Source organism: Ceratotherium simum, chromosome X (genome assembly GCF_057802395.1).
Source record: "Ceratotherium simum simum isolate JZ-2026a chromosome X, ASM5780239v1, whole genome shotgun sequence".
NCBI classification, from domain to species: domain Eukaryota; kingdom Metazoa; phylum Chordata; class Mammalia; order Perissodactyla; family Rhinocerotidae; genus Ceratotherium; species Ceratotherium simum.
In genome coordinates this window covers 33,511,313-33,530,203 of record NC_141940.1, presented here as the reverse complement: position 1 = coordinate 33,530,203, position 18,891 = coordinate 33,511,313, and the positions used below count along the sequence as shown (strand labels likewise).

General features: G+C 34.8%; 1 protein-coding gene across 6 annotated transcripts in view; it reads right to left on the bottom strand.

The window, feature by feature from the left end:
* The window catches only part of LRCH2 (leucine rich repeats and calponin homology domain containing 2), a 102,035-nt gene that overhangs the window by 39,111 nt on the left and 44,033 nt on the right, over positions 1 to 18,891 (bottom strand). For 2 of the 6 annotated variants that reach the window (XM_087426456.1, XM_087426458.1), the window contains exons 6-13: positions 13,973 to 14,106; positions 9,686 to 9,773; positions 9,269 to 9,380; positions 8,971 to 9,068; positions 8,819 to 8,877; positions 6,417 to 6,524; positions 2,512 to 2,589; positions 590 to 655 (exon numbers count right to left, since the gene is read on the bottom strand). In XM_087426456.1, the coding sequence (XP_087282582.1) occupies positions 590 to 655; positions 2,512 to 2,589; positions 6,417 to 6,524; positions 8,819 to 8,877; positions 8,971 to 9,068; positions 9,269 to 9,380; positions 9,686 to 9,773; positions 13,973 to 14,106 (743 nt within the window). The remainder of the gene's footprint in view (positions 1 to 589; positions 656 to 2,511; positions 2,590 to 6,416; positions 6,525 to 8,818; positions 8,878 to 8,970; positions 9,069 to 9,268; positions 9,381 to 9,685; positions 9,774 to 13,972; positions 14,107 to 18,891) is intronic. The other 4 variants (XM_004440509.3, XM_004440510.3, XM_087426457.1 and 1 more) reach the window with 3 other exon arrangements.

The following is an 18,891-nucleotide window of genomic DNA, read 5'->3' as shown; positions in this document are numbered from 1 at the left end:
TGGTTAAGTTCAGCACACTTCACTTTACCAGCCCGGGTTCGCAGGTTCAGATCCCAGGCGCAGACCTACACCACTGGTCAGCCATGCTGTGGCAGCAACCCACATACAAAGTAGAAGAAGACTGGCACAGATATTAGCTCAGGGTTAATCTTCCTCAAACAAAAAAAGAGGAAGATTGGCAACAGATGTTAGCACTCAGGGCGAATCTTCCTCAGCAAAAAAAAAAAGGGAACAATAACATAGAAAATAAACAAATGATGAAGAAACACATTGTTCCTGGCAGTAACAGCAATACAATAAATGCTGAATTAATAAATGACAAATAATTAATGACATCAAATGACAAATAATGACATCATCAAGACAAAATACAGGTATGAGTACAAAAAGAGATCAAATCGGTATTTTTGGATTTGTTTATATAAAAGGTAAATTTAATTCGTGCTGTAACACATTTCTTCTTTAAATTATCTAGTTATATTAAATCGATACCATTTATTCAATTAAAGCCCACATATGGGAACATCACTGTCAGAGGATCAAGTCTCATTATAAAATATTAAATATGAGGACTAAGATATTTTTATACCTCTTTTCGCATGCCACAGTTTGTTTTGGCTTGTTTCTTGTGACAGAAGTTGAATGATTAAGAATCCTAGAAGTAAATCAACACGTTAATTCCAAAATATATTAAAGAGAATAGTGTATACACATGATATAAAAGATCTCCATAATAAACTACATCTGGTCCATGAAGATCTTGCTAGAAAACAATATTTAAATATTATTTAGATCAGGTGCCCATAAGTGCACTGGCTATTATGAAGGAATGAAGCTCACCAACTCTTCCACGCATCTTCTTTTATAAACCCTTTCTCGAGGTTTGGATATCTTCTAGCCATGCTATTGCCCTGTGCATATCTAACTTTTGCTGAGACAGAAGATAAAGAGATGCAGATTGTTTAGGTACCATCATGACTGATTTAGTTTTCCCAACACAGCAAATGATAGGGTTATGTTGATGTAATACATAATCATTTTGCCAAAAGCCAAATAATAAACCTTAATTCTAAATGCAAAGCCAGTGCTAAAGTTCAATTCTTTAAAAAAAAACACAAGTTTATTAAAGTTTTAATAACCAAGTGAGACAGTATTCAAAGAAAACCAAAAAAAGAAAAAATAAAGGACGATAAAGCATTGTATGACAGAACCATTTGTCCATAATTTTACATAATTCTAAGTATTAATCTCAAAGTCAAAAGTAATGAATTATTAACTATCTTTCTTTAACATAAGTAATTAACATATTTAAGAGTTCTTAGTATTTATCTATTTACTATAGATAGAAATGTAACTTAATTTTCTATTTTATTTTATTTATTTTTTATTTATTTTGTGTGTGTGTGTGAGAAAGATCAGCCCTGACCTAACATCCATGCCAATCCTCCTCTCTTTGCCAAGGAAGACTGGCCCTGAGCTAACATCTGTGCCCATCTTCCTCCATTTTATGTGGGACGCCACCACAGCATGGCCTGACAAGTGGTGCGTCGCTGCGCGCCTAGGATCCAAACCTGGGTCACCAGCAGCAGAATGTGCACACTTAACCGCTATGCCATGGGGCCGGCCCCTAATGTTCAATTTTAAAGTTTAGTTTTATAAGGAGTAAAATATCTGCCTTTTATTCAAAATAAAATCTTCAGATGTCAACTATCAGAAGAATATAGAAAATAATTTCAAATTAAAGCTACATATTGACTACTAAAATACATAATGAAATAAGCTGGTAATTACAGAAAGATGGTTAACATAAAGAAACCAATTTCCATCACCCCGGTGTCTTCACTACCTTGGATTTAGTAGAGCCTCACCAGGACGAAGGCACAGTGAGGGGCAAAGGACAAGTATCATAGACAAAGCAGTGTAGCTTTGCACCAAACAATTTCAAGATTAATGACACCTTATTCTTCTTTGTATGGGCATACACTAAAACTGCACTGAATCCCCAAGTGCAGAAGAACTGAGGTAATAAAATATCCAAGACTATTAGGAAAAAATACATCTCTAAAGAGTGATTTAAAAAAAGGAGACATAGCAGTGTGTACTATCCTGGGGGGGAACGTCAGAATTATTCCCAGGGTGGGGGCTGGTCAAACTACAACACTCTATAGTAAATTCTGGATTCTCCCCATACCACTCTCACTAGCATTGTGATTACTGATATGTATGAGTCATATTGGAGCAGAAAGGAAAAAAAGTTGAGATCCACTTATCTATAAAATATATTTTATGCACCTGAGAATTTTCCTGTCAAATTTTGCTGCGGACGCTGATATTTAATGTTTTACTCTGTGATAATCAAAATAAACATCTGTTTTATCTAAATATCTATTCTAGATTATTAACACACTTCCCTATTCCAGTTACCAGTACTGCATTTTAAGTAAAAGACTAAACAATTCAGCTACATCAACCTGCCCCTTAATACTTAAGGCTTCTACAAACTCTAGATACCTTGATGCACGTCCTGCTGCTCTGGTCCTCTGGAAGAGTCTTTCACTGAATGATGCTCTATAACATAAAGGCCTCCATCTGTATTCACATTTCACGTACATCAACCAAACCAAAAGATGGGAGAAGTAAGATGTTTTGGGAGACGAGAGGGAAGTCATTAGTAAAGCAAGCAGAAAAGAAAAAAATGGATAGATTCCAAGAGTTGAGAGAACTATCTAATTAGTTATAACAAGCTAGAGGTTAACATGATGCTCCTCAAATTAGAGTGTACATATGATCAGAAAAAAAAAAAATCACGTGGAACAGGTAATGTAGATAATTTCTATAATTCTAAACCAAAATAATAAACTTCTCCAAATCTGATTTTGCTTTCCATGACCCTTAACCATACTTTAATATCTTTTCATAATTAGTTTTTTTTTTATTTAGCTATATTACATAGTACTCAGAAGCACATCTTTCCACAATAAGTAAAAACTTTCAGGACACACCTATAAGCAAATAAAATAATTATTAAAAGGAAAGTCATAATAGAAAATACTATGGAATAAGTCAGCAGGAATGAGTATGCAATAGGAACCAGTCAAATGAAGCTATTCATTGCAAAAGCCCACATACATTGTAATCCTTTCTTTAGGATGATAACCAAACAAATTTTAAGAAGCCACCTAAAGATCTATTTATTAAGCCACATAATAAGAAGCTAAATATCTACTTATTAAGCCACATAATAAGAAAGTAGAAGAAAAAGAGCAGTAGCCACTTCTCTAATACTCATACACATAGATAGGTTGGTAGAAATTTGAATAATTGGCTAAATAATTTACAGAGTAACATTATTTTTAAGATAATGATTTTTTAAGATGATAGTTTTTTTTTTTTTAATTTCCAAAAGTATAGTGAAGGTAAAATTAGGACTTGTGGAATAGCTATTTTAATACAGACAAGGTCACTGACTGATTCAGGGGGACTTAATACACTCAAATACGAGTAGAAATAATCCAATATTTTGACAAGGGGAATACAGATTAGCTTTTAAAAATTCAACAATAAACTGTCAATAGAAAGTAGCTTAATCTAAGCATCTCAATCAGACAAAGAGAGGGAAGTCTTCTAAATACTAGCCTTCAGACTTTAAGCGCTTGTGAGTTATCTACTTGATGGTTTATTTGCTCATCTCTTTTCCCACCCTCTTTGATTATTAATTCTGTGTAATATCCTCTTGCTACTTTCCTAGGAGAGTTTCATCCACCAAGTACTAGTATAAAATTTCCTAAAGAATCAAAGATATTTTTTAAAGTGGTATGAACTAAACAAGTGGCAAAGCTGCTTTAAGAAAATCATCACTGAACTCAACATAAGTAGTTTTTTAATTGCCTCTAATTTTGGTGTGCATGCATGGCTTCTTTTAGCTGAGAGCCAACACTGCATTTACCTTTGGCTAGTAGCTAGCTAAAGAACAGTTAAGTAGTAAATACCATCAAAGTAGAAGACCTAGGTAGTACCTCCTGATATGCAAGAGTAATCTTACTCCAGATAAATTATTTTAAATCAAGACTAAGAACAAACAAAAACATTACAATGATTGTGATAAAACCTAAAAAGAAATGTTACAACTCCTAGTTGACTTCCAATTTGAAATAGCATTTCAGATTCTTCATTTAAAAAGTTGGAATCTAAAACACAGTATAGTGTGAAAGGGAAAATCGACAACTAAAGAAGGTACAAATTACATCAAATCCTCTAAAGGATATATTTTTATACAAGATTACCTTTGATTTTTTGGACTCATTCAATTTCAAGTATTGTAACAGTAAACAAAAAATGTTAATTATCTACATCTAAGAGATGTGAGCGATAGCAGCATATTTTAGAAGGAGGGAAGAGAGCATTTAATACTAGATTCAGTATTAAAAATTTCTGAAATCATTTTAAGTTCAGCCATTAAGAGAACTGGCTAGGGATCTAATATAAATTGTCTATAAATTATAAATTTTAAAAGTAAAATGTGCTTATTTTATGACCAGATATCATAAGTATTTTAATGCCTTCAAAAGTTACACGTAATTATTACATTAATGTCACTGCATATTAATATTTAATCTAAAAAGATCTTATATTCATATGCACTAACATCTGAAAAGGAGGATAAAGAAGAGAAACATCAGAGAAAGAAATTACTTTTGCATACATCTCACAAAATAACAAAAGTTATTTAGAGAGAACATATTAACTAAATTAATGGCTCCTATTAGCTTAAAATTTGTTGATCTCATTTTAGGCAACCAATTAACCAATGACAGTATTACTGAGTACCTACTATGTATAAGGCACAGTGCTAGGTGCTCTTTTGTACTGATTACAAAACTGTCACAAAAACAAGACCTATGAAACATCATTTGATGTTGTATCTAGGCTAGAAAAAATAATTCCAGTCACAGAGATAGATGAAAAACAAATACAATAGTAGAAAATTGAAAATATAGAAATATCATACATGGCAATGCTAAAATCTAAAATTATGCACTCAAATGCCATTCCTAACAAAATGAGAGAAATGGATATTGTTGTGGGTTCTTACAAAATCAATATTCTCTGCTCATAATGATCAATACAATTCTTTCACCTGCCAGGTAGAGGACATAGAAACTCTACTATTTTTTAAACTACACAGAGCGGGTGGTGGCTTGCTTCCTCAAACCTCTTACACTATAGGGACGATCAATATTTTGATTATATTGGAGGGGGAAAAATACACACAACCTCTTAAGTAGCCAATTAAAAAAAAGGCCCATCAGAAAAGAATCACAGGAAAAGATTACAAGATAAACTTCACAGAAAAGGATGACAGAAAGTTATGGTAGAAGAAAAATGTGAACTGGGAATGAGGATACATTAGAACATAAAGGGATAAAGATGAGTGATATTTTCTAGTATGGTTTTTAATTCTATAAATGTAGTAGCTGTGCGAAAAAAAAAGATATTTAGTGACTATTTAGAAAAAAATATTGGCCCCTAAAACGACACATTTGTCATTTGATAAGTTTTACAAGTAACTGTTTTTCCAAGTATATTTAAGCAAATGCCAGTATACTTAAATTTTAAACATCCCAAAACATGGTCATGTGATCCATAAATATTTATGGTTTTGAATAAGTGAAGTAAAATACTTATTAGTTATCCACATTAAATGTACCGAAATTATTCTTTTAATTTTCTCAAAACAAAAAACATCTCAGATCTTCTTTATTTCAAAACTATAAATGTAGTACTCTTAGTACATGAAGATGGCAATAACAGTTGACCCTCAGCAGCACACGGAACTTTCTCTGTACTAAAAATGGACTGGCACTGCTTTTACATTCATTCGAAAGCCTCGCCAGAAGGAGAAATGCTCATTGACCAAGAAACACACCAAAGTGAACCTGTGACCCTCAAATCATCACGCTGATTCAATCAACCTTTATATAATTCAATTCAATTCTAAGGAGTTTACACATACCCCAAGTAATTTGGAATCTGATAAAAAGCACACTACATACCTATAACATGTACTCAGAAAAAAATGCCTATGACGTATCTAATGCTATTGTGAGCTAAAATGAGTAGCAACAAATAAATCAGTTATTATTACTTAGCACATAGGAATAAAAAGGAGATACCTAAGCAATAGTTAAATATAATGATTATATGAGTATAAAGTATTCTGTTAATTGTATATATAACTTTACATGTCTCTCCTAAGTATCTCCTATTGTTTTTTAGTAGTTAATCTCTTGAAATAGATCTTAAGATGGTCCTTTTGTTTACTGAAAACTTCATATACTTTATTTGATAATTTTTAAATAACCAGATTTAATGATTACAAAATTTGCCTATTTAAATCTCGTTACTGAAAAAGATACCTGTTCTTTTGTTCTTGCTGCAATAACTGAGCGGCTATTTTCCTCAAATCAGTTACTTCCTTCAAATCACCATCCTCTTCCTCTGCAAGTAACTGTTCTTTCCCAAGTCTGAAAGGCGACACAAACATAGTTATCCAAAAAGTAAGGCAGATGATATTTTACGCCAGTTTCCAGAAGTAGAAACCATTTTTTGTTCTTAATTCCATGTGAAAGCCAAAATCCTAATGTTCTTGTATTTAAAACATTAAAATAAGAAATAAGGAATATTTAAGGAACATAAAAACATATCTATCCTCTCTATTCAATAGGAAATGTGGCATATTGGCTATATTAATATAATTAATGGCTAACAAAGTGAACTGTATTATCATTTTGTAATTTCTGAAATGTGTAATAGCCATAGTAATTTAACAATGCAGACTCCCAGTCTTGAGTATAATGAGGACTGCAGAGCTCTATATAGCCTGCTTCTATGAATAATTATAAAATGGTATGAAAATTTCTCATTTTATTAAACCACTCTGCTTTTACCAATTTATTCTTTTTTTTTTTTTTTTGTGAGGGAGACCAGCCCTGAGCTAACATCTGCCAATCCTCCTCTTTTTGCTGAGGAAGACTGGCCCCGGGCTAACATCCATGCCCATCCTCCTCCACTTTATATGGGACCCCGCCACAGCATGGCCTGACAAGCGGTGCGTTGGTGCGCGCCTGGGATCCGAACCGGCGAACCCTGGGCCGCCGCAGCAGAGTGCGCGTACTTAACCGCTTGCGCCACCGGGCCGGCCCCACCAATTTATTCATTTTGATTTTTAAAATCTCTATGTAAAATGTTTAAGAAGAGAAAATGCAAAATAGGTTCAGATAAGATTGGTAAATTTGCTGAAAAATACTCATTAAAATATATAATTTTTATCATTCAAAGAAAACAAATTTTAAAATAAATTGTTCTCTAAACTCGAATAATTTTATCCCAAAGATATTTAAAAAACAGTATCAAATCCTAATACTTTGTATCTTTACCCTATCTTGCATGCCACTGGTGACTCTCAAGTTTAGGAAACTGTCCTCATGAGATAAGGTGAGAAAGAAAGAGAAGAATGAAATATAAAGAGTACAAGACAAAGCAATGTACCTCCTTATGGGGTACCAGAGATGACTAATTAATGACTGCTTAAAAAGTTACCAATGAAGTCATTTGGAGGAAGCACAATGTAGAGAAAAGAGAAAAGCTTGGGGATCAGAGAGAGCTAGGTTCACACTCTAGATTCTAGTGGACGCTATCGGAGTGGTTCTAGGCAAGAAACTTTAGAGTCTCTAAGCTTCACCTTCCTCATCTGTAAAAATGAGGACAATATCTACCCTGCAGGATTTAGTGAAGAGTAAATAAGAAACATGGGAAAGCATGGAGCACAGATCCTGGTACATGATAGGTATTCAACAAATGCTCCTTTCCTTCCTCCTGCAGCTACGAAGCAACTTGAAAGAGTAACTGAAAAATGTGGTGGGTCATATTCCATGATTTCATAATATAAATGGTACAGAAAAGATCCAAAGTACAATTATTTTAACAAAAATACTGAAATAAATACCCTTAAAATTACCATAACCAGTCTGATGAAATGGAAAGTGTATTAGACCAAGAGTCAGAACACCTGAGTTCCAGGCATTTGAAACTTCAGGTCTCAGTTTCCTTATTGGTCAAATGACGTCAACACCATCTATTTTAATCTTTTGTGTGTGTGTGTGTGTGTGTGTGTGTGTGTGTGTGTGTGTGTGTGTGTGTGTGTGTGTGAGGAAGATCAGCCCTGAGCTAACATCCATGCTAATCCTCCTCTTTTTGCTGAGGAAGACTGGCTCTGAGCTAACATCTATTGCCAATCCTCCTCCTTTTTTTCCCCAAAGCCCCAGTAGATAGTTGTATGTCATAGCTGCACATCCTTCTAGTTGCTGTATGTTGGACACGGCCTCAGCATGGCCGGAGAAGCGGTGCGTCAGTGTGCGCCCGGGATCCGAACCCGGGCCGCCAGTAGCGGAGCGTGCGCACTTAACCACTAAGCCACGGGGCCGGCCCAACATCATCTATTTTAAAGAGTTGTTAAATAGCTCAAATGAAGCAATGCATGTGAAAGTACAGTCCTCCTCAGTAAGAATAATAGGAGACATTATTATTACACTTTTGGGGAAAAAACAGTGTATATACTACACTCAACTTAATTCTTACTATAATTTTCAGTTTAATTGAGAAATGCAGACAGAAGTATTTACAAATTAACTATTTGAACATAACAGGCAAACGAACAAAAATATTACATTCTTTCAAGTACTCTTTCAGGTAAGAATATCTAACAAATATTTCATGTACTTATAAGTAACATTGCAATTTGAGAATTCGTGTGGCTTACCTTTTTTCATCTCCTAATTCTTCATTTTTCTGAGATTTTTCAGGACCTTTTTCTTTTCCCTTATACAAAAGAAAGTTATTTTAAATTGTATGGTTCATCTTTATGAGATCAAGGAGAACATGTTATTAGTATTTGTTTCAAGTTTTCTTTACCTTAAGGAAAGAGACAAATGATCCAATATGTGCATCTCCTTGTTCATGGACTGCTACATCTTCTGTGTGGGGGTCAATAAAATCATACACTTCCTGGTCTAAGTATAGATTAATATTTATTAGAAAATATGAACAGCAAACAGTGTGCTGTGACACTGCAGCACTTAGAAGTATATTTTCTCAATAAAAGAGTTGGCCAAAGATACCATAATTTTTCAAAGCCGATTTTTAATAAAAGATCCATTTTTAATAAGGGCTATGTACATGAAATAAAAATAGCAGATACCATACGAATTACCTTTCTGAGAATCAGGTTTACTTCCTATTGAGTGACTGTCATTTCTTGATGCCTGCTCTCTATTTGATTCTGAGACTTGAGAGTGAAGGCTGATAGTGTCATCATCTGATGGCTGAAAGGAATAAGCACAAAGTACAAATGAGGCATTTTAAATGTATGATAAGGATTAAGTAGCTTTAATTTCACATATGAAGTATAGGATATCTGCTTTAGATCTCTAGTTTTCAAACCAAAAGTTAATATGCTAAGATTTACTGTTCTGCTTTTAAAAATGTGCATGTCCTTTTTTCATTTGAAGTCATAAATTGCAATGATGATCATATTTTTAAGCAAAATAAATCAAGTGTCTGCAAGTGTCTATTTTAAAGCTCTAATGAAATTTTAAAATAAAATAGATCAGCAATGGAAAAGACTCACTTCTGTTGTAGATAATCGTTTCTCGCCATTATCACTTCCAATTCCAGAGTCAGGGCCATGATTTTTATTTGGATAAAAATCTTCCATACTATGGAAATAGAAATTCTAAGGGCAGTTAGGGTTTTCTTCTTAAATAGATAATACAGACTTGACCTAAAATTTCCCTAGATAATACAGAATACATATTTTTGATGTGTAAGATCCTTAAGGACATGAGGGGGAAAATATCAAAAATCTTCCTACAAAACGCTATACTCATGTTCTTCATGCAATATTTTTCCTTCATGAGCTCTGTTGAAAAGTGTCAATTGTTAACAATAGCCTATTATTTCTCCTGAGAGATTCAGAAAAGCAGATAGCCCCGCTAGAAAATCATCTTGATAAAAGACCTTTCCATTTTTCTCATTGATTTGACAAATTTGACCATAGAACGTTAAAATTTTTTTAACTTTAATTCAGTTTCTTCTTCATTAGTTCTTAAAAACATTCTTTAGCTTTATAAATAATGCCCATTTAATAATTAAGAAAAGAGGAAATGCAAAAAAAGAAGTCTACAAAGCATTCAACAAACAATTGTTTTGGTGTAAGGAAAGAGCTGTCCTTGCAAATTTCGGAATTACAAAGCATACCACCCAGGTTACAAAGCATTTTTCACTTTAATTTGCAAAATTACCATACACTCTACATTGACGACTTATTATGTGCCAGAAATTGGGCTAAGTGCTTTAAAAACAATACCTTATACATTCCTTGTGAAAACTCTAGCAGGTTGTTGGTGTTTTATCATTTTACTGAAGAGACTGAAATGAGGAAACTGAGGCCAGGAGGGATTGAACAACTTACCAATGACACACAACTTGCAAATAGGAATCTAAATTTGATTCCAAGATTATCTAACACTAAAGTTCCCTGATTTTAATCACTATGCTATATTTTCTTCCTAAGTACTGATTTTTATACTTTTCAGGAATATATCAATAAACTTAGGGAAGCAATTACCAAGTGTCAGGTACTATGCTGAACTTCTGAAATCAGATGAGATGACTTAAAACATGTATGACCTCAAAGGGCTCTCAGCCCAGAGGGAAGTGAGTATGTTTATATGTTTTGAAGTCTTTAACAAAGGTAAATATAAAGTGCTATGAGAAAAGAGAGATTTCTTTATTCTCCTAGGAAAGACCTCACCCAAGAAAGTGGCATTTGAGCTTAGTCTTGAAGGATGCAAAGACAATAATTGCTAGCATTTGTTGAGTGTCTAAACTGTTAGGTACCGTACCAGGTACACCTCATATTTTATTTAAAATCCTTACATTCTTCAATTTATGCATTATTATCTCTTTTTATAAATGATTATAATAAAGCTTATAAAAGTTAATTTGCCAAAGGGAAAAATTATAACATTTACTCAGTATCAGTTATTGAACTAGTTGCCAAGCACACATTTAATTCTCAGAACAAGCTTATGAAATGGGTATTGTTAACATTTTAAATAAAGAAACAGGCTCAGAGAGATTAAATAACTTAGGCAACAGAGGAATTAAGAGATTAAACCATGATTAGAGCCGAAATCCATCTGACTCCAATAATACATCATGTACTATACTACAAAACATCCGTGTACTTGTAATAGATGACAACGATAATAATAAGCTATTTGTTGAGGAATCATTATGGGTAAGGCATTCTGTTAAGTATTGTATATACATTATTTCATTTAATCCTGACAACATCCATACGAGTATTTTCCTTTTCACATATAAGAAAACTGAAGACCAAAGACATTATGACACAAGGACATGCAATTATTAAGAATCAGAGAAGGGCTTCACGGGCATAATATGTCTGACTCCAAGAGGTGATATACTTAACTAGTGTCATGTCTATCTATGTAGAATAAAGAGTATACAAAATAGTCAAGGCATGGAAGGGTTTCCTAGGTATTAAGAATCATATAGCCAAGGGCATAAGTGGAAAGTACATACGAGAAGTTTCTAAGTAGTTCAATACCAGCTGCAAGGGAGAGATTAGCACACCCAAGAGCCAACTCTTAAGTAAACTCTATTGACCCGCACTGTCCAATACAGTAGCCACTAGCCATATATGGTTATTGACCACCTGAACTGTGCTAGTCCAAATTGAGACGTGCTGTAGATGTAAAATACACACCAGATTTCAAAGATTTAATAGGAAGAAAAAGAATGTGAAATAACTCACAAATTTTTATATTTAATTACATGTTGAAATAGTATTTTGGATATACTGAGTTAAATAACACCTTATTAAAATTAATTTCACCTGTTTATTTTTTACTTTTTTTTTTAATGGACTACAAGAAAATTTAAAATTACATATGTGGCTTACATTACATTTCTCTTGGATGGCACTGCTAGAGACCATCTCCAAAATATATTTCAATTCTGTCTACTCCTTTTCATCTCTACTGCAATCACCCTATTCAAGACCTGTTGATCTCTAGGCAGTACTAACTAGTCCCTGTGCTTCTCCTTTTGTTTACTTCCAATCTATTCTCCCTATAAGAGCCAAAATAGTTTTTTTTTTTAACATAAATTAGATCATGTTATCCCCTTACTTATAAATGTCCAATAACTTGCCACTGAACTCAAACTCTTTACCACAGCCTCCAAAGCCCCCACATGACGTGAGCCTTGCCTCTCTCCAAAATCAACTTGCACCACTCTCCCCTTCAGCCACTCTGCTCCAACCACACTGGCCTTTCACTTAACACACCAAGTTCTTCCTAATTTAAGGCCTTAGCACATGTCATTCTTTCTGCCTTAAATGCTCTTCCTCCCGCTCTTTACACAGCTAGCTTTTCTCCTTTAAGGTCTTGACTTAAAACCTCAACTTCCCAAAGATACATTCCCTGACCGTACTCCTGAAACATGTTCCTTTCCTTCATAGCAGTCACTACAACTTGAAACTATATGTGTGTCTGTGTGTATTATATTTCCTTGCTTTGTTTATTGACTGACTCCTCCTGCACTAGACTGTGAGTTCCATGAGGGCCGAGAACAATGTGTATGTCATTCAACAAAATATACCCAGAACCTACCAGTAGGCACTCAATATTTGTAAAAGAAATAAATGACTAATATAATGAATGCTGTTACTAAAGTAAATTCATTTTTTTTTTTTTTTTTTTTTTTTGTGAGGAGATCAGCCCTGTGCTAACATCCGCCAATCCTCCTCTTTTTTTGCTGAGGAAGACGGCCCTGGGCTAACATCTGTGCCCATCTTCCTCCACTTTATATGGGACGCCGCCACAGCATGGCTTGCCAAGCAGTGCGTCGGTGCGCGCCCGGCATCCGAACCAGCGAACCCCGGGCCGCCGCAGCGGAGCGCGCGCACTTAACCGCTTGCACCACCGGGCCGGCCCCAGTAAATTCATTTTTAAATAAATATAAAGCAGACTAATAGGGATTAGGATATGAATTAAGTCTAATTTTTGTAGACCTATTTGGTGTACAACCATTCATGTCAAACAAAATAATCTTTAGGAATTAAATTTAATGTTTAGATATTTAATTCTACTTAGACAATAGAAATATTCAAGAAAAAGTCCTATTTGGGAATTCAAGAAATTGTACTGTTAACAACAGCACTATACTGCCATTCCAAGTAGTCTAAACTTTGTCATAAATACAATAGCAAACCTTTAAATATTTTAGGCAGGGGCATAGTCTCTGGATGGAACTATGTTTTCTAAAATCTTTCAGACCAATCTATATCTCGAAAGAATAAATTAAAAACAGAATATCAAATCTACCATTTCAAAATCTCATGAGGAGAAAATCATACAGAACATCAATATCATATAGAACATCAATGATAAATCATCTTTGATCCAGACATAAAGAATATAAAGAATATGAATAAAGGAAGAAAGTTACCCCAATGTCTTGCTTTTCCACTAACCTCAGTTCAAAGTCAAATTCTATTTGTTATTATAAATGTACAATAGAGTGATCACAGGAGTAAATTAACAGTCGTCAAGTGCTGAGAAATTAGTGTTTCTGCACTGTAATGTCAAACATTTACATTATACTACTAAAGCTTCAATGATAATTAAGTTTTTGTGAAAATCCCAAATTTATTCTAGTATCCCAGAAGTTCATTCTGTGATGGTGATATTTCACTTCAGCCAATTATTGATTTTAACACTGGGCCAATCAGTCTAAACAAATATACTCAAGATTAATAAATATCTTTTATACCGAAAGTAGACACCAATCATCAGGAAATGAGACTGTAAAAATATTACATTACCTGTCTGTGAGAGGCTGGGAGGGCATTCTTTTACTCAACGATGGAAGATCCAGAGAATCTGGCTTCTTATCCATTCTGCAACATGCTTGGATATTTAAGTATTTAAATATGTGTACTTTACCCTTTAAACATATCTGTCAATAAATAACGGAGAAAGCAGATTTAATTACATAGGTCCAAATATAAATGTCATCTACCAATTTATTTATACATTTTAATAATCTCAATTATGCTGAGATATCACAGTCATGATAGATACCTTGCATATTTAATTTGTACTTCTGAAACTAAGTGAAAATATCTGACAACACTGATGCCAACTAAAATTCTGTTACCATCTGTTCTTATTAGAAAAAATAAGTTAACTTTTCTGCATTTCACTAAAAGTTTTCTTGTTAAAAGCCCAACGTACAAACTACTAAACAATATAAAAATTTATAATTCATGGAAGTTGCCTTTATTAGAAAAAAAGTGAAAAGAAATACATTCATTGTAGTGGTGAGAACAGAAAAAAATAATCCATGTAATTCTTTAAAGTAATCTCACCATATCCACTAAGTTATTTGGCCTAAACACTGGAAGAAAGCTAATCAAGAGAATGTAAGTATAGGAAAAATAAACTTGTTGAAAAGTGCGATAGTAGGCCAGTTAGAATAAAATAATTTTTTTAAATGGTCAATTCAAGCAAGACAATATCCTGAAAAGTTATTTTCATTGCTGATGGAGAAAAGAAATAATGAGGGGTAAAATACTATGTGAAAAAAAGTATTAGATCTAAAAAAGGTAGACAATGAGTGGTAAGGAAATAAGTCAGCTTTACAAAGCGTAACTGCAGTCACCATGAGTGATATCAAATAAATATTTCTCAAAAATTATAATAAAAAATGTTTTGTTTTATGGATACAACCTAGCAATACATGCAAAAATAATCAACAAAGAAAACAGTAAGAAAAGTATATTAAAAAGTAATTATCATCCCAGGTATAAAGTAAGAATGTTTCTTAAATAATTCTAACAGATACCACATCCGACCTGACCACTGAAAAATTTCATTAAAAATGAAAATTAAAACTTTTGAGCTAGCATCATGGCAGAGTGAGCTTTCCCGTGAACTCTTCCCCCGACAAGATGCAACAAAAGGAACAGTCACAGACCAACAACGGAATCCCAGACAGTGAAAAGCTAGAGCGGAGGGATCCACACTGCCGCACATCTGAGAGCGGAACGTGCTGGGCCCCCGGAGGAAGTGGGGAGAGGTAAGGAGAACTCCTCTCCCTCCCCATCAGATCAGCGATCCCGGTCCGCGTGGCTCCCAGAGAGGGGGGAGGGGTGGACCTCGGCAGGGAAACCGTGGCTCTTTGGACTCTCTCAGCCAGTGGGAAACTCCCGCACAGAGGAATCAGAGGAGCCACAGGGCTACCATCAACATCTGAGCACCCCAAAGAGTGGATAAAGAGGGGCAAACGAGAAGCCTCCCACGTCAGGGACCCAGAGGCCAAAAGAGAGCGCTCCCTGCTCCCCGCAAACCGGACTCTGCAGCTCAACCGACCAGACCAGACCTAGCGATCTGTGGCAGACGAGACCAAGTGATCTGGGACAGACCAGACCAAGCGATCCGCGGCAGACCTGACCAAACGACTGGACCCGTGGATCGCAGCGGGGAAAAAAAAAAAAAAACTGCGGATCGCAGCAGAAAAACCAGGGCAGAGCACAGGGGACTTAGACTACACAGCCCTTTACCACCAGACAGTGGCGGCAGGTGGAAATTGCAACCAGAGATTTCCAAGATGAGGAAAAACAAAACCAACACAGGAACCACAATGCAAAAATATATGAAATCACCAGACCAGAAACAAAATGACAAGCACCCAGAAATCAACCCCGAAGACACAGAAATCCATAAACTAAATGACAGAGATTTCAAAATAGCTATCATAAAAACACTCAACGAAATACAAGACAACACAGACAAACAATTCAATGAGATTAGGAGTTTCTTCACAAAAGAGATTGAAATCATAAAGAAAAACCAATCAGTGCTGATGGAGATGAAGAACACAATGGAGGAGATAAAGGAGAATGTGGAATCTTTAAAGAACAGAGCTGACAATATGGAGGAAAGAATTAGTACTTTAGAGGATAGGAATACAGATATACTCCAGATGGAAGAGGAGAGAGAACTAAGACTAAAAAGAAATGAAGAAAGACTCTGAGAAATATCTGACTCTATTAGAAAATGTAACATAAGAATTATAGGTATTCCTGAGGGAGAGGAGAGGGAAAGAGGAACAGAGAGCCTATTCAAGGAAACAATAGCTGAGAATTTCCCAAATCTGGGGAAGGAGCAGGAAATACCAGTAAGCGAAGCCAACAGGACACCTATATATATTAACAGACAAAGGCCTTCACCACGACACCTAGTGGTAAGGCTAGCCAGGGTCAACGACAAAGAAACAATATTAAGGGCAGCTAGACAAAAACAAAAAATAACGTACAAAGGAACTCCCATCAGGCTCTCAGCAGATTTCTCAACAGAAACTTTACAGGCTAGAAGAGACTGGAATGATATATTCAAAATACTGAAAGACAAAAACTTTCAGTCAAGAATACTCTATCCAGCAAAAATATCCTTCAAATATGATGGAGAAATAGTAACTCTCCCAGATAAACAAAAGCTAAGGGAGTTCATGGCCATGAGACCCCCACTACAAGAAATACTCAAGAAGGCCCTCAGGCCTGAAAAAAAGAAGAGAAAGGGAACACAAAGCTTGAAGCAAGGAGAAAGTAGGTAGACAAACTCAGAAAAATAGTAGATCTTTACCAGAATAGGTTAGCAACCACTTAAATACTAAATTCAAAGATCAAAGGAAGAAATTCACCAAAAATAAATTTAACCTCATCACTGTAAACACACAGCCACAACACAGGATAGAATAAGGTATAACAAGAACAACTTAGAAGGGGAAGAGGAAAGTGACTGAATTGACTTAGTATAAGGAAATAGGAGGCCATCAGATAATGGACTATCTCATACACAAGATTTTTTGCCCAAACCTCAAGGAAACCACTAAACAAATAATCAAAACAAAACCACATATGATAAACAAAGAGAAAACTAGAAGAGTCATAAGACAGAACAATCAAACTGAATTGGCAGTCCAAAACAAATGGGACAAGAAACAAAGGAAATGCAAAAGAACCAGAAAATAAGTGACAAAACAGCAACATTAAGCCCTCATATATCAACAATTACCCTAAATATAAATGGATTGAACTCTCCAATCAAAAGATACAGAGTAGCAGGATGGATTAAAAAGCAAGACCCAACAATATGCTGCCTTCAGGAAACACATCTTAGCACTAAAGACAAGCACAGGCTCAGAGTGAAAGGCTGGAAGACAATACTCCAAGCTAATGGCAAACAAAAGAAAGCAGGTGTTGCCATACTCATATCAGACAAAGTAGACTTCAAGATAAAACAGGTTAAGAAAGACAAAGAAGGGAAATATATAATGATAAAAGGGACACTCCATCAAGAAGACATATCACTTATAAATATATATGCACCCAACATAGGAGCACCAATCTACATAAAGCAACTATTAACAAACGTAAAAGGAGAAATCAACAACAACACAATAATAGTAGGGGATCTTAACACCCCACTTACAGCAATGGATAGATCATCCAGACAAAATGTCAATAAAGAAATAGTAGACTTAAATGAAAAACTGGACGAGATGGACCTAGTAGACATATACAGAGCACTCCATCCAAAAACAGCTGACTACACATTCTTCTCAAGCGTGCATGGAACATTCTCTAGGATAGACCATATGTTGGGAAACAAAGCAAGCCTCAATAAATTTAAGAAGACTGAAATCATAACAAGCATCTTTTCAGACCATAAGGCTATGAAACTGGAAATGAACCATGAAAAAAAAACTGGGAAAGTGACAAAAATGTGGAGATTAAACAACATGCTATTGAACAACCAATGGATAATTGATGAAATTAAAGGAGAAATCAAAAACTATCTGGAAACAAACGAAAATGATAACATGCCGTATCAAACCATATGGGATGCAGCAAAAGCGGTCCTGAGAGGGAAACTCATAGCGATACAAGCCCACCTTAACAAACAAGAAAAAGCCCTAATAGGCAACCTTAAATTACACCTAACAGAACTAGAAAAAGAAGAACAAACAAAGCCCAAAGCCAGCAGAAGGAGAGAAATAATAAAACTCAGAGCAGTAATAAATGAAATTGAGACCAAAAAAACAGTAGAAAGGATTAATGAAACAAAGAGTTGGTTCTTCGAGAAGATAAACAAAATCGACAAACCCTTAGCCAGGCTTACTAAGAAAAAAAGAGAAAAGACTCAAGTAAATAAAATTAGAAATGAAAGAGGAGAAATTACAACAGATACCATGGAAATACAGAGGATTATAAGAGAATACTATGAGAAATTATATGCCAACAAATTGGACAATCTAGAAGAAATGGATAAATTCTTAGACTTATACAACCTCCCAAAATTGAACCAAGAAGAAATGGAGAATCTGAATAGACCAATAACAAGTAAAGAGATTGAAATAGTAATCAAAAAACCTCCCAAAAAATAAAAGTCCATGACCAGATGGCTTCTCCAGTGAATTTTACCAAACATTCAAAGAAGATTTAATACCCATCCTTCTCAAACTATTCCAAAAAAAGAGGAAGATGGAACACTTCCTAAATCATTCTACCAGGCCAACATCACCCTGATACCAAAACCAGACAAAGACAATACAAAGAAAGAAAATTACAGGCCAATATCGCTGATGAACATTGATGCAAAAATCCTCAACAAAATATTGGCAAACCGAATACAACAATACATTAAAAAGATCATACACCATGATCAAGTGGGATTTATA